The sequence below is a fragment of the Cololabis saira genome, chromosome 15 (assembly GCF_033807715.1).
Source record: "Cololabis saira isolate AMF1-May2022 chromosome 15, fColSai1.1, whole genome shotgun sequence".
In the NCBI taxonomy this organism is placed as follows: domain Eukaryota; kingdom Metazoa; phylum Chordata; class Actinopteri; order Beloniformes; family Belonidae; genus Cololabis; species Cololabis saira.
Window position 1 is genome coordinate 22,233,334 of NC_084601.1, and position 16,533 is coordinate 22,249,866.

At 42.3% G+C, this 16,533-nt stretch overlaps 1 protein-coding gene across 1 annotated transcript in view; it reads right to left on the bottom strand.

The window, feature by feature from the left end:
- Positions 1 to 890: 890 nt before the first annotated feature.
- The window catches only part of crybg2 (crystallin beta-gamma domain containing 2), a 70,781-nt gene continuing 55,138 nt past the window's right edge, over positions 891 to 16,533 (bottom strand). The window contains exons 18-25 of the mRNA XM_061741088.1: positions 16,392 to 16,424; positions 14,003 to 14,115; positions 12,487 to 12,616; positions 12,262 to 12,401; positions 7,914 to 8,037; positions 5,774 to 5,932; positions 3,845 to 4,004; positions 891 to 1,519 (exon numbers count right to left, since the gene is read on the bottom strand). Of these exons, the coding sequence (XP_061597072.1) occupies positions 1,431 to 1,519; positions 3,845 to 4,004; positions 5,774 to 5,932; positions 7,914 to 8,037; positions 12,262 to 12,401; positions 12,487 to 12,616; positions 14,003 to 14,115; positions 16,392 to 16,424 (948 nt within the window). The 3' untranslated portion in view covers positions 891 to 1,430. The remainder of the gene's footprint in view (positions 1,520 to 3,844; positions 4,005 to 5,773; positions 5,933 to 7,913; positions 8,038 to 12,261; positions 12,402 to 12,486; positions 12,617 to 14,002; positions 14,116 to 16,391; positions 16,425 to 16,533) is intronic.

Below are 16,533 nucleotides of genomic sequence, written 5' to 3' on the forward strand. Positions count from 1 at the left end.
CGGAAACACCCCTGGCCGTCTGCTTACCTGGATCAGCTCAGGGACACCTGGAGAGGTGAGGCCTGGAAACATGACACCTGTGTGGTTCCTACAAACACAGCTGATCTGCAGGCTACGTCCTATTACAAACATGTGTGTCTATTGTGGAAACATTTAAAACAGAGGAAACTAGTTTACACTCAAAATAAGTCTGATAAAACCATGATCACAAAAAACCTGCAATTTCCTTTTCTGAGAAACAAATACAGAACCCCACACCTCCTCTGACCAGTACCGTCTGGATCCAGACCTGCAGTTCCTATACTGACCACCAGGGTCTGGATCCAGTCCTCCAGTTCCTCTACTGACCACCAGGGTCTGGATCCAGACCTGTAGTTCACTAGGTACAGCTAACTAGTGGCACAACTCTTGCTTTCAGACAGTTTAACTGTGGATCAACTAATCCTTCCCTTGTTGTACTAAAATCAGCTAACTGAGCTGGTGGTTAAACTGGTGTAGCTAGCACTGAGTTACACTGAAGCACAGATAACCACATGCTAACTGGGGCTAAAGCTAACCACATGCTGACCGCATCCAAATTCGTCACGTACTAACCACAAATTAGCTACATAATTGCAGCTACATTAGCCATATACTAGCTGAAACTAAATACACTAGCTATAGTCAAGTTAGCCACATGGTAACCACAGCTACATAAGTTGCATGCTGACTGTTGCTAAGTGCTACCTACAGCTAAATTAGCCAAATGGTAACCACTGGTTCTTGGTATCCAGGAGGAAAATGGCAATGGACAAATAGAAAATAGAAAAAATTACATGATTTAAAAAAGTGGGTACAAACATTTGAACATGACTGTTACTCAATGTGAATATTTGAAATAAAGTCACCCATTTCTTTCATTTTAACATGTTTATTCTTTATTCAGAATTAAAGCCCACCCCCCTGATACAGACAGAACATCTTAATAATCTTTGATATTAAAAATGCTTCACACTTTGGACCTAAACAAGACGAAGAAGAAATTGCACCACATAAAGCTATCCATCTCACTCTCTCTTTATGTCACACACACTGTCACACACGCACACACATATATATTGCACAGAAGCTCTCTTACACAAACAAATATAAAACCAGTGTGAAAACTCAAATATTCAAATGATTAAACTGCAGCCTCAATGCTCACCAAGGTCCTCAGACCTCCTTAAACCTTCTCAGATGTCCTGGAATATCATCAGACCTCCTTAAATCTTCTCAGATGTCCTGGAATGTCCTCAGATTTCCAGCTACTTTGAGCTTTCAGCTCTGTGATATCCCTGCTGCAGATACAGTAAAGTCTTTTAAAGCTTCCAAATATAATGTCTGTGGGAAAAAAAAAATTCATGTAGCATCCCAGAGCATCCTGGAGCGTCCTGGAGCTGGTATAAAATCTACAGAAGCTGTATCTTCCAACGCTGACTTGGCCTGTCGTCGCTCTCCGGCATCACCACCAAGTGGTCGCGGTCGTACGATTTTCCACCTGAAGAAAGAAAATAGGTCAAACCCGGGCCTGGAAAAGATGGAGGACCTAAGTAAAACCAGAATAAGTGGATTCATGAATGTCATAAACCCATCCAAGATATCTCCTTCCACCAAATGGTGGACTTGTGGACTGCACAAATTTCAAGTCCAAAGCTGTTACCGACGGGAAACATCTGGATCATCAAGGAGCGAAAAATAGATCCCGCTTCTAAATGCCAAAGCTGCTCCCGTCCTCTTCACCTAATCCTGATCCTAATCCTCCAGGGTCAGAGCCTGGTGACCCAGACCACGGTGACAAAAGATGAGAGGTAACGGTCCACCACGTCTTCTAAAACCACTTGGTGATGAGCCAGACCTCATGGGTAAGGGGTTAAGGCCCTGTCACACCACGATTTAGCTAGAGATGCATCGATCGATCGGCAACCAATCGGTATCGGCCGATACTGCCCCTATTGGTTTTGATCAGCGTTCTCAAAATAATAGTTCAAAGCTGGCCGATCCAATGACGTTTGCAACAACCCACCGCCCGCGCGTGCGTTCCCAGACCTCAGACCCAGGTGTCCTAAGAGGGTGTCGCCGGTATGGGTGTTTTACAATGTCCGAAAAGGACAACAAATTTGCAGTTTGCAAAGTGTGTTGCAAAGGAAATACCCCGAGGAGGAATGTTATAAAAGAATTTCAACACTACGAAGCTGATAAGACATTTGAAAGTTTCTCACATCAAGGAGTATATTGAGTTCTCAAAGTTGGCTGCTGCTAAGGCAGAGACAGAACAGGAGTGCGCAGCAATGACGCTACCTCACCTGTAACAGAGACCTACTGTAACAACAGCAGCAACAGCAAGAAAATTAAAGAACTACATCATAAGGTAATTGATTCATAGGCTACGTCTTGATCATCAGCCACTTTCTGTTGTAGCAGACATTGGGTTTAAACGCGTTGTTAGCTGCTTGGATCCGCGGTACACGCTGCAGAGTCGTAAATATTTCACTGATGAATGTCCGCCAGAGTTTTACCAGACTATATACATCCAAAGCCTCATGCAGGACGACAATCGTGTCAGTCGGCTTCACGAGACATGTGGAGTTCTAATGTGAAGAGTTTCCTGGGTCACATGGGGCGGATGCTATCGCCAAAGCTTTAGCAAAGCTTAATCATTCATAATTAATTTTTATTTTAAGATTTAATTCCTTTTTTTCCACAGGAAAACTAAGGTTTATAGTTAACAACTTTTATCAACTCTAAGAGAGGGAAATATCTGCTGTTGTCTGTGTTGGTGCAGTGCACGTGTTGTAGCTACACATAATTATTACCACAGGAAAGCTTAAGCTAGTAAGCTACACTTACTCTTTGTAAGCGAGTCTAAGTTGTCTCTAAGAGTCTCTAGAAGGTGAAATATTGCATATTGCATCAGCCTGCAATAAAACAGTAAATTCATGAAACTTCATCTCCTAATTTTTATACCTAACAATACGTCAGTGTTGTGTACATGAGACAACAATATTGAAGAATCTATGGATTTCACGCTGTGATCGGTGATTGGCAATATCCGGATCGGCAGATACTCCTTTTGGAGATCGGTGATCGGCCCTCAAAATCCTGATGCATCTCTAGATTTAGCCAGCATATGTCGACTAATGAAAAATTTGGCATCAGCAAGAGACACCCAGCGGCCTATCTCCACCAACACAATGGATAGAGATTGAGCTCTTGCTTTTCCAGACACCTCATAAGTCAATGAAATAACCGGTATTTTGGCCATATCTCCCGAGAGACCCAGGCAACACAGCACCTGGGATTCTTCAGGAATGGAAACCCTTCCATCATAATAAGGTGTTGATTCCAGGAGAGGATCAACGGCTGCTCCTCCACCTCTTCCAGTTGAGGCGGTTCATCTGGTTAGGTGGTCCCCTGGAAGCCTCCTTGAGGAGGTGTGTCATGCATGTCCAACTAGGACGAGCCCCAAAGCAGTCCAATGACACTGGAAGCTTGGATTGATCTGTAAGTGCTCATCTTTAACAATGAGGAGGGTTGAAGTTGTAAAATACAGGAGGAACAGTTATGGTTCCAGGTATCAGCCTATGATAAGCCTAATGTTTCCTTGTCAGGAACCATCTAAAAACTCCCTCTGTGTGAACACCAAGCGTTGGATTTTGCATCCCAACAGTTTCTGCAACTGGGACTAAAATGAAGAGGATTTTATAATGATCACAGATGAATTAATCTCCCAGTTTTCAGAAGGTACCACACATTCAGCAATGCATGACAGAAGTTTTGCTCATCTGGCTGACAAAGCATACATGCTCGTGGTTCCCTGCCGCACCTTTGATATCGAGCACCATTCCGGGGAACGTCAGGCTGGTGATGAGGCCCTCCATCTGGGCCGTCCAGGTCTGAATCGGCTGCCGGGTCTCGCTCCAAAGAAGCACCTTTGCTGCTGGCTCCACGTTTGACATGACTTGGAGGCTCATGGTGGGTGACATCTGCAGGACACAAATCCAGAGACATTATTTTAACCAGAACTGGTTAAACGCTGAGGAACCCTGGATTAGCAGTCAGCTCTGCTCCCTTTAGTTACTGTTGCTCCAATCTCTGTTTTTAGCATTTTTCAATTGTGACTGTGATAGCCATGTTTCAAGATATTTTGACAAATATTCAAAGTTTGCTTCATTATCAATTCCAATTACTCACAGCACCTTCTGTTCTGGTTTCTCCAGCAACCTTAAAACTTCTACACCGATTCCACTATCCATCCACAACCATGCTAGAGGTTGATATTTGTTCAGGATGGAGATGTTCCAGTAAACACTTCCAGTTAGTCCTGAAGGAAACGTCCACACACATACCATCCAGGATTATAATAGTTCCGCTGGTACAACCTCAAACCAGGCAGGGAAAACTTCCTTCGTTCCTTCCATCAATCCATCCATCCATGGCTAGAGTATAGAGTTTGTGTGTGTGGGGGACAGAAGGGGGTAGCAGGGAGAGAGTTAAAGCTCCTGACATCGTGATGGATGAAGCTGTCCCTAAGTCCGCTGTTCATGGCCAACAGGGTTCGGAGTCTCCTCCCCGATGGCAGCAGGCTAAACAAGCTGCGTGGCAGGTGGGTGGGATCACCTGAAATGCTGACAACTTTTTTTACACTTAGTTGCGTTTTTTCTGGGTGAGAGTTTGACTCCATTAGTTCAATTCATGAGTACTTCCTTATATACTATCATTTTTATTAGAAAATGTCTATGTCCAGCCAAGGGGAAGATGCCATCTGGTTTGATGGTTTAAAGGATTTAATCACTACTTTTTGCAGATGATGTTGTCCTGTTGACAGGAGTCCAGATCTTCAGCTCTCTCTGGAGAGGTTGACCGAATGAAGGGATGACAATCAGCACCTCCAAATCTGAGACCATGGTTCTCTTGTTCAAAAACAGCTTGGAATGTTTTTTTGCAGTTCTCCAGTTTTCTCCAATGTTTTCTCACCTATGGAACTGTGGGTAGTGACTGAAAGAACCAGATGGAGGATACAAGCAGCTGAAATGTCAGCTGAAATAATCACAATGTTGACCAGGGAAAAACCTGTGTTATCTTGATTGTTAATTTTTGTTTGTGATTGACCGAAATAAATATTTACTAACTACTAACTAAATGAGTTTCCTCTGCAGGGTGGCTGACTCTCACTTAGAGATTGGAGGAGACGTTGAGTCATCCAGGAGAGACTCAGATTAGAGTCACTTCTCCACATGTTGAAGGACCACTGGAGGTGGTTCATCTGGTTAGGATGTCTACTGCACACTTTCTTTGGGAGGTGTTACTCAGATAAGAGGAAGATTAGGGATGTGTAGATGGAGCGATGAGTGAGCCAGCCACACAGCCAGCGAAGTCAGAACGTTCCTGGAGAAACCAGAACAGAACCTTTTGCTTGAATGAAGAGAAAGCATTAAACCTTCTTTCTGTGAAACACGGTGGTGGTAATATCATGGTTGGAGCTTGTTACTGCTTTTCTACATCGTCAGTAAGATGTCAGGACATGACAGACTGATTCTCAACAAGCAGTGGGTCATTTTGAGATGGCCTTTGGCAGACAACAATCTACCACAGCTGGATCACTGAAGGAGGAAATGTTGTAGAGGTTGGCGTGAGGCATGTTTGGATTGTTCCTTATCCGTTTTCAGGAGCAGTGTAAAGGTCTTATAAAGTTTCCAGGTCAAATTGAGCGATACTTGGGGATCAGGGTTCATGACTCCAATGACATGGTTACCTTGTTTTTAATCAGCCCATCCTGGTAGAACCAGATGTCACTCATCGGCTCCACCTCTGGAGACGCCACCACTCGACCCGACTTCATCTCGTCCACACCGCCCTGGACGGATATGAAGTGACCACTCTCCACGTTCTTTATGCGGAAAAAGTGACGCTTCTAAAGGAAGAAAAAGAATAATTGTTAACCTTAAATAAGTCAATCACATCTGCATAAGGGGATATTACCCATCAGGATACTGTTATGTCACAGAAATACAGAAAACTGCACTTCCTCTTCTGACCTTTGACCTCCAGGTTAAAATTTCTTTTGTGAACTTCACAGATTAGCTTGAGCTAAGCTAACAGGAACTAAAATAGCTAAGTTTTGGTAACTGAACTAAGCTGGGTTTTTGTTCATTTGTCCATTCCTGGATTGACCTTAGTTGGGTGGAGTCAGGTCCTACCGACTTGGCGTCTTCTGTCAGTCAGAAACTGCTTTTAAAAACAATTCTGCAGAAACCTGAAGGTGAAGAAACATCTAAAACATCCTGGACAGTGGTGGGCGAGGCCTGGGTTAAAGAACACTGGTGCAAAGTGAACTTTTAGACACCTGTCCACCCATTTTCTACTCCTGCTTAAGCCTACACGGGGTCACGGGGTCTGCTGGAGCCCATCCCAGCTCATTGAAAAGAAAAGGCAGGGGTACACTTGTCAGTGTACAGTCACAGTCCATTACATATGTAGATAAAACAACCATACACAATCACACTCATGGGCAATTTAGATTCATCTGTCAACCTAACACACATGTTCTTGGACTTTGGGAGAAAGCTGGGTTGCCCGCAGAACCCCCTCGCAAGCAGGAGGAGAACATGCACAGAAAGGCTCCTGCCAGTCTGGGAGTTGAACCAGGAACCTTCTTGCAGTAGCAGTGCTAACCGCTAAGCCACCGGGCTGCCCAACTTTCAGGCACTGCAACTGTTATTTTGTCAGTGGTGTTTGTGTTGTTGTTGCGCAACGGATGGACACCTCTTTTTATTGCACATTGTGGGAAAAACAGAGCCTGGTGTAGTTAGGGTTGCCAAACGTCCCTTGAAAAACGGAATCGTCCCGTATTTATAAACTAAAGTACGCGTCCAGTATTGAGCTGAAAAGGGACGCACTTTGTCCCGTATTACTGTGAGAGTCAAAACATAGTCATAAAACATAGTTCATAAGTAATTTTTTTCTGTCTTACTACAACTGTAGACTACAGTCATGGCCTTTGAGGCAAATATATGTTTACAAGTTTTCTACAGACTTTCTGTTTGCACTTTTGTTATTGCAATAAAAATGTGCACTATTACAGGATGGATGTTCTGCTTTCTTTCTTTTGTTTTATATTAATGTATACAATTTTAAGTTAAGCAGGACAGGTTCCTGTTTAAGAAAGATACTTGTTTTATTCAGTTCATTTTGTTATTTTGTATTAAAGTGAATTGCTGGATAATAATTTGTTTTCCATGTGTTCATGTCATTCAAAAATATACATCTAATTCAATTCAGGTTCGAGTCAAATAGTTAAAAAATCGTTTCACTCACAAAAAAGGGGCTAAAAAAATTTGCCAGGGAACTAAAGTCACTTAGATTATAAAGTTTATGTAGAACAGAGTTTTGGTTTTGTGAAACATTCATTGTGAAGATGTAACGTTCTGAAAGAGTGGAATGGCCCTTTTGGTGTTCTGCCAAATCAGAGGCCGTGAATCAACGGCTTCCTCACATGAACAAACACACTCCACAACCATTCCACATCCAGGAAAAACCTGCAGGAATTCCAGGACAAATACCTCAGACATGGATGAGGATGTTAGGATAACTTTAAAGCCCACTTATTATCAATTTCTGCCCACTCTGAAGTAACTGGTAAGAACCGGCAAGAACAGGGTGTGGGTTCTGTTGGAGTTCCCTGCCTGAACCACCTCACTGGGCTGAGGCCAAGCTAGCAACGGAGTTTTGGCACAAGAAGAATTGGTTCCAGAACTGGAGAAGACCTGACACACACATCAGGACCGAGGACCTCCAGAAACAGTACATGAACAAAAACCCAGTAGCCTACAGCAGACTGGAGTGAAGGTCCATCCCTAAATGGTTCCCGGCCCGGGTAATCAAAGAGGACGAACCTGTCTGACCGGATACATGGAGCCAATCCTCTGCAGAGAGCTGAACTTGGGCCAGTTGGTGATTTCTATTGGTTCCAGCAGGAACTGGCGCCCCCTGTAGTTGGTGTGTTCACATACCACCCAGCTGCAGAGAGGAGGAACACGGTTACAGGAAACAGATACGGTGAAAGGAAGGAAATAGAGTTACAGGAAACAGGCAGAGTTACAGGAAGCAAGCAGAGTTACAGGAAGCAAGCAGAGGAAACAAGCACAGGAAACAGGCACAGTTACAGGAAACAAGCAGAGGAAACAGGAACAAGCACAGGAAACAGGAACAAGTACAGGAAACAGGCAGACGAAACAGGAACAAGCACAGGAAACAGGCAGAGGAAACAGGAACAAGTACAGGAAACAGGCAGAGGAAACGGGAACAAGCACAGGAAACAGGAACAAGCACAGGAAACAGGCAGAGGAAACAGGAACAAGCACAGGAAACAGGAACAAGTACAGGACACAGGCAGAGGAAACAGGAACAAGCACAGGAAACAGGCAGAGGAAACCGGAACAAGCAGAGGAAACAGGAACAAGTACAGGAAACAGGCGGAGGACACAGGAACAAGCACAGGAAACAGGAACAAGTACAGGAAACAGGAACAAGTACAGGAAACAGGAACAAGTACAGGAAACAGGAACAAGCACAGAAAACAGGAACAAGTACAGGAAACAGGAACAAGCACAGGAAACAGGAACAAGTACAGGAAACAGGAACAAGTACAGGAAACAGGAACAAGTACAGGAAACAGGAACAAGTACAGGAAACAGGAACAAGTACAGGAAACAGGAACAAGTACAGGAAACAGGAACAAGCACAGGAAACAGGAACAAGTACAGGAAACAGGAACAAGTACAGGAAACAGGAACAAGTACAGGAAACAGGAACAAGTACAGGAAACAGGAACAAGCACAGAAAACAGGCAGAGGAAACAGGAACAAGCACAGGAAACAGGAACAAGTACAGGAAACAGGCGGAGGACACAGGAACAAGCACAGGAAACAGGAACAAGTACAGGAAACAGGAACAAGTACAGGAAACAGGAACAAGTACAGGAAACAGGAACAAGCACAGAAAACAGGCAGAGGAAACAGGAACAAGCAGAGGAAACAGGAACAAGCACAGAAAACAGGAACAAGCACAGAAAACAGGAACAAGCACAGAAAACAGGCAGAGGAAACAGGAACAAGCAGAGGAAACAAGCACAGGAAACAGGAACAAGCACAGGAAACAGGAACAAGCACAAGAAACAGGAACAAGCACAGGAAACAGGAACAAGCACAAGAAACAGGAACAAGTACAGGAAACAGGCAGAGGAAACAGGAACAAGCAGAGGAAACAAGCACAGGAAACAGGAACAAGCACAGGAAACAGAAACAAGCACAGGAAACAGGCAGAGGAAACAGGAACAAGCACAGGAAACAGGAACAAGCACAGGAAACAGGAACAAGCACAGGAAACAGGAACAAGTACAGGAAACAGGAACAAGCACAGGAAACAGGCAGAGGAAACAGGAACAAGCACAGGAAACAGGAACAAGCACAGGAAACAGGAACAAGCACAGGAAACAGGAACAAGCACAGGAAACAGGCAGAGGAAACAGGAACAAGCACAGGAAACAGGAACAAGCACAGGAAACAGGAACAAGCACAGGAAACAGGCAGAGGAAACAGGAACAAGCACAGGAAACAGGAACAAGCACAGGAAACAGGAACAAGCACAGGAAACAGGAACAAGCACAGGAAACAGGCAGAGGAAACAGGAACAAGTACAGGAAACCGGAACAAGCAGAGGAAACCGGAACAAGCAGAGGAAACCGGAACAAGCAGAGGAAACAGGAACGGGAAACCGGAACAAGCACAGGAAACAGGCAGAGGAAACAGGAACAAGCAGAGGAAACAGGCACAGTTACAGGAAACAAGCAGAGGAAACAGGCACAGTTACAGGAAACAAGCAGAGGAAACAGGCACAGTTACAGGAAACAAGCAGAGGAAACAGGCATGCTTTTACTTCTTCACGGCTGGAATACCACGCTGAACAAATATACCTATAGCCAAAAGGGAAAAAACAGAGGAAATAGATACAGTTTCAGAAAACACACACAATTGGAAGAAAAAAGCTCACAGGGAACATGGAGAAGTAATAAAAGTACTTTTTCTGTGTGTACTTTCACAGTCTCGGGACAATTACGGGCATGTAGGGGAGATGAAATCAGCCCTCAGCTGTGCCTGTAAGGCATCCGTAACATACATAGAACAGAGAACTTTTTTTTACAAAGCCATGGTTGGCTGGAACTCTATGCCAGTTCATATCTCATGTAGGTAGCAAAGATTGGTTTAAGATTCAGTTGAAACAATATCTAAATTTATTGAATTATGATTTATAATTTGGAAGGAACAGAATGAAGTTTTAATAGAATTACAGGTAGTGTAAACCCTATCACAATAAAGGTGAAAAGTGGTCAAGAATTCTAAGATAAGGTTATTTCAGGCAGGTATTGTTTATGAAGGTGTTTTATTTGATTTCATTTCTATGTATTTATGTCTGAGAATGATGGTGATTTAGTTCTCCTCTGTGTTGTTTATGACTAAGGGAGTTGTGTCTATTGTTTTGTTTGTCATGTATAATGTATGTCTGTTATGTATTAAGTGTTAATTTGTGTGTTGTATGTCGGACCGGAAGAATAGCTAATGCTGTTGCTAATGCTAATGGGGATCCTAAATAAAACAAACAACCAAACAATCAGAAAACTGTTGGCACTGAATCATCAGCAGAGCAGTCAGCCCTCGCCTGAAGACCTAGTTGGATAAAGACCTGCTCACATAAAGACCTGTTTGCATAAAGAGTCCATAGCACTTAGCTTGCTGCCCTGAAGAAGATGTAACTCCTGTCATCGTCAGGTTGCACAAACAAGTCTGCTTTGCCAAAAGGTAATGAAATCCATCTGATGTCAGGTAACTGAGACCAACCGCACCCATGCATACATCCTTCCCTGATGACAACGGTTACAAACTTGACTTCCTGGAACTCTCAGAAACCTGGAGAAAAGCTGATAATTGGAGACATTAATTGATCGGGGGTCATGTTCTGGTCTCTGGAAAGATCCTAGAGACAACTTCTGTAGTAATAGACGCTATAGGCCTATAAATAAAATTGAATAATCCTGCTACCCCAGCTGCACTATCCTCCAGCTACTCTTTTTCTTTCATATCCTGCTGCTTCTGACAAATGGAAATTTGTCCCGCTGCTACCACGATAACAGATAGACTATATTTACATACGGTGCTATCATGATGATGGCTCCAGTTCAAGTTTCTGGGGTTATGTATCATCCACCGGGACTGCTGGGTGACTTTGTGGATGAGTTAAATACACTACTGTCTTCCATCCCAGATATATTATGGTGCTTTTCCACTAGTACCTACACAGCCCGACTCGATTCGCCTCCATTTTGCGCTTTTCCACTAGGGGTCTAACGTGCTGAGTAGATACTTTTCTGTAACTACTCTGCCGAGGTTCTAAGCGGCTGAGTCGGCTGTATCTGACGTCATCACACTACAGGCCACCGATTGGTCGGGGGTTGGAGTCAGACGTCTGAGTCAGGAGACGGAAATCAGCAAAAGAGTGACTCTGACGGCTTCTTGTTCATTTTATTCGACAGGCAATGGCAGCGCAAAAGTGTTTCTGATCCAACTCTGAGGTGCAGATGTTCATAAACCTGGTGGCTGAGGAGAGAATTAAAAAGGGATCTAGACGGGCGAGAAGGAACGACCAGATCTACCAGGAGCTCTGTCACTTCATAGCTACTCGCGGCTCCCAACGGAATTTTCAGCAGCGCCGAGACAAACTAAATAAAATTAAAAAGCGTTGCCGCTTGAAGCTTCTCTCACTCTAATTTTTTCACTTGATATCGAACACAAGCCACAGACCCAGCAGCACATATATCATCTCCTCCAGGTTCTACATCTTTAGTGTTGTCATCTTCTTCGTTTAGATCACACAATCAAATACGTCACAGCAGCTTCACTCCAACCTCCTACTTCTGCTCCAGGTGCTGAATTGTTATGGAAAAGAAACTTGGTTGAGTAGAGCCGAGTAGGTGCTAGTGGAAAAGCGCCACAAGAGTAGCTCCTATCCCAAACAACTGTGTCTCTAACTTAAAAACTTTGCTATATATAATGTACAGGAAACAAGAACAGAGGAAACAAAAAACAGAGGAAACAGACACAGTTGCAGGAAAGAGAGTTACAGAAGAATCAGTACGTCTAGGTTTTAGAAACACTCATCCAGCACGGGTTCATGGGTTTCCACACTGACCAGCCGCTGTTGACTCTGATGGACAGGACGTTGTTGTTCAGGCCCTCCTGGAGCATACTGGTGATCTCTGTGTCCATGGTGATCTCTCTGCCCTCCAGACACTCCAGCCCGAACAAAGAGATGGAGGGAACCGAGAAAGTCTGCAAACAGAGACGGACGCTCGCAGTCAGATCAAGGAAGAGGGCCCACACCGGGTTTTACCGGGACACTGGACACCGTCCTCACCAATGGCACTGGTTTCACGGAGCGGATGGAGGCAGTAAGGGGGCAGCCCATACTGGCCAGACTCGGGTACTCTCCTTCAGACAGGACATAAAGGTTCCCGGAGAAGTTCTTGTCTTCATAGAGAACCCAGCTGGAATATGGAGACAATAATCAGACATCTGGGATATCATCATCATTCTTGTGTAGGAATTCTGAACGCTAGGCCTGTGTTGAAAAAAAAACAAAAAAAAAAACAATTTTCCGATTCTAAATCGATTCTAATATTAATTCCTAAAAATCGATTCATATGTGTAAAGATTGATTTAAAAAAAAATGTTTCCCCATCATTACAGCTTTTGGTATTTTTTTGTTTAGGCATGAAAACATTAAAGTTTTCAGTTATAATTGCATAAATTGTCTATATTTATTTGCTTTATATACTGTCTTGGGGTTACATTTGCATAAAATGCTAAAAAGCAAACTCCCATGAATGGGAAAAAATAAAACTGAATTCATACATCTCGGTTTGCTGCCCTGGATCTGTTTAGTAATTCTGACCCACACAATGTTTCTGAAAGCAGTTATATCAGCATTCTGGGAGGTGATTGGTCCTTACAGCATCATAAGCTGCCAATACTTGCTGTTGAATCTCAATATAATACTAGTATTAATATGTTGCATAATTACAGTCATATAATTCATGCAACAGCTGAAAAAACAGTTTTAATAACACCAACCCAAATAAATATCGGAATCGAATCAAATCTTGATAATTTGTTCTGAATCTTAAGAATCAGAATTGAATCGATTCTTGACATTTGAATCGATCCCCAGCCCCAATGCTGACAACTTTCCACAGAGAATTTATGGTTTGTGCACGTGTGTCACTGGTGAGTCGCGGAGAGCTGCTTTTACATCGTTCTGGGCTACTGTAGGCTACTGTAAGCTTCAGTTGGGTTTAAAACCTGAACAAATGTCAGAAAACATATGAAAAAAAGGACAAATCACAGATGAATTTATTGATGGATTAGATAGTGATTATGTAAATAAAAAGGAATCAGAAGGCACTTTTGTTTTTTTTCTTGTTTTGTTATGAATTTTTCATCTTTATTACCATTCCTAGGCCTTGCTAATTACTGAGTTCATGTATGTATGTACGGTATGTAAGCATGCATGCATGCATGCATGTATGTGTATATATATATATATATATATATATATATATATATATATATATATATATATATATATATACATACATAAACAAATAAATAAATAAAAGGAAGTTCTGTCACCACTATGAATGTAATTTTTTCTTCAAATGCCAAAGCAATCCAATCTGACAGACATTAATGTGTAGTGAATGATTGATGGTACTGGTGTGTATGATTAAACTTGTGAAATCCTGAAAAAAAAGGAATAGATTTATTGATCTTTACTTCCTTTCTTTCATCATCATTATCATCATCATTATCATCATCATTATCATAATCAGATCCCTGAAACCTCCTATGACTTGGCTGTTCCGTCTGCATACCTTCCTCCTGCCACTCGAATCGACCTGGTCAGGAATCTGTCCGCCAGCGCATCCTGGTGGTTTTCAAAGATCTTACACTCCCCTTGGAAGTCTGGCTCGGGGTAAAGGATGATCTGATGAAGACAGAAGAGTTAAACACTCCAGCATTTTTTATTTCCTGTCCTTTGAAGAGCTGGAAGTTACACCCCTTGTGTTAAATTTAAATATCCAACCGTGTGAAAAACCCGACTGAAAAAATGTTTTCACTAAATGGACCAGTTTGACGCATCTATCACTCTGCTGAGTCGCTCACGTTGAGAACATGCTTTGAGGGGAAACTATGTCTAAATCTTTGTGGAAGGTCAAAGCTGTAGGACAGATCTCTGACAAGCCTCATCCTTCTGAACGAACTAATATGTTAAAGAAGGCGTATCATGAATTTGTCAGATATTAAAATGGTTCCTTGAGGTCTTTATGAGGGTGGGCTTGTTTTGGAGAACCGCCAACGGAGATCACGGTTTAAGACTCTGCTTTTATAAGATTCAAGGTTAATTTGTGTCCCGTGGGAAATTTGTCTTGGTCAAAAATAAAGTCGCAGAAATAAACATATTAGACAGGACGGACTTGGACAAACTTACACAGATACAACATGCAATTAAAAACAATACAGTAAGTCCAAATACAGTACCTCCCACCCCATCCCATTATGTTTCCAAGCCTGGCCTGAGTTTAGCTGATATGGGGATGGATGACTTCTTGTATCTATTCGGGTATCTCCTTGTGATGGAGGTATCCCATCCCTCCATGTCACATGGTTAAATGTCATGCTATGTGTATTAGTGATTGTGATTTTATCACTGAGGAGGATTCTTTGGCATGCAGTTCTTGGCAGCTATGGAAGTCAGTCCTACACAAAGCATGGTACATAAATCAGCAGTACCACAAACAGGCAGGCTGGCTGTCAGTTGTTTGGTGGAACTCTGAGCACTGCTAACATGTTTGCAAGGTGTGAATGGATTAAAGCCCTTAGCCGTGTCCTCTGACAAAAGAGTATTCTGTGGCTGGTCAGAGTTATTTATACTTCCTGGATCAAACCAAGTATAGGAAGCAAGAGAAGGGTGTTTGGCTGGATAATTGTCTGCAAATTGTGTTAATGAAGCCACACAGAGATCAGATGTAGGCCAATATACAGTATAGTCAGTACTCGAGTTGAGGGGGGATGAGGGGGGATGGCATCCCCCCTGAAATAAAAACGGTCAAAATCATCCCCCCTGTAAAACTGCCATCCCCCCTTTCCATCCCTTATGTCATTTCATCAATGAATGTGGTTTTACTGCTATTTCAACATTTAGAGTCATCACCAGAAAAATAACACCAGAAAAATAACTTATTTGACAATTTTCACCGGTTTCAAGTAAATTTTCACTTGAAATAAGTAGAAAAAATCTGCCAATGGGACAAGATTTATCTTCTCATTACAAGCAATAAAATCGTGTTCCACATGCAGATTTTTCTACTTATTTTAAGTAAAAATCTACTTGAAACAGGTGAAAATTGTTGTTTTTTCCAATGATGAGTCTTGTTTTAAGTGTAATGAGATTTGTTTTACTAAAATGAGACATTTTCACTAGAAATAAGACAAATATTCTTGTTAAGATTTTGAGTTTTTGCAGTGATCCATTTTATTTATCCTGTGAAGGACAGAGTCATATTGATAAGTTCAGAAAACTGTTTTTTATTGTTGTGTTTTGATGTATTTGATGTAAGCCCAGTGGATATTCAAAGCTTACAGAAGGCTGCAGAATTGGGGGCTATTATTTGTAATATATTATATTATTTGTAATATATTATTTGTAATCAGCACAAATTATCTGTCCCCATATGATAAAATCCACCATCCCCCCTGATTTTTTTTTACAACTCGAGTACTGAGTATAGTATAGGAGTAAGAAGTTGTATATTATGTATTTACTCTTGGACAAGTGATGTGTATTATGTGTGTGTGTAAACTAAATCCCTACATTGTCATGTGGTCTTGTCCAATCAATGTGGGGAGGGTATATAAGAGCTCAACCGGGGTGGTGAAGTGTTGTTGTCAGTTGTCTGTGCACTGTGCTTGTAATAAATGCCCACACAAGGGCTAACTTGATTTCTGCTTCAGCCTCCTCACGTCATCATATTTAAGGCCGCCATTTACACTCCTCTTTAACTGGAACCCTGTAACACCTTTCTGATGGAAGCAGCTCATATTGAGAGTATATGTACTGTAGGGGGTCAGACTACTGGGTGTTCTCTCACCCCCATCACCTTCATTGCTGTACAGACCAGTCTGGTTGGTTCTGATTTTATGTTTTCATTTCACAGCGATTCTCCATAACTTTTATTCCTTGTACTGCTGGGAAACACTCACCTCATGTCGGTTCCCCGAGACGTCCTTTGGAGCCTAAAAGACAAAAAAGTGTGAGAAACCTGGATTCCTGTTAAACCATTTTGTTTCACACAAATAAAAGGAAGAAGAAAAAATTCACATAAGGAAAATATTAAAAAAACAA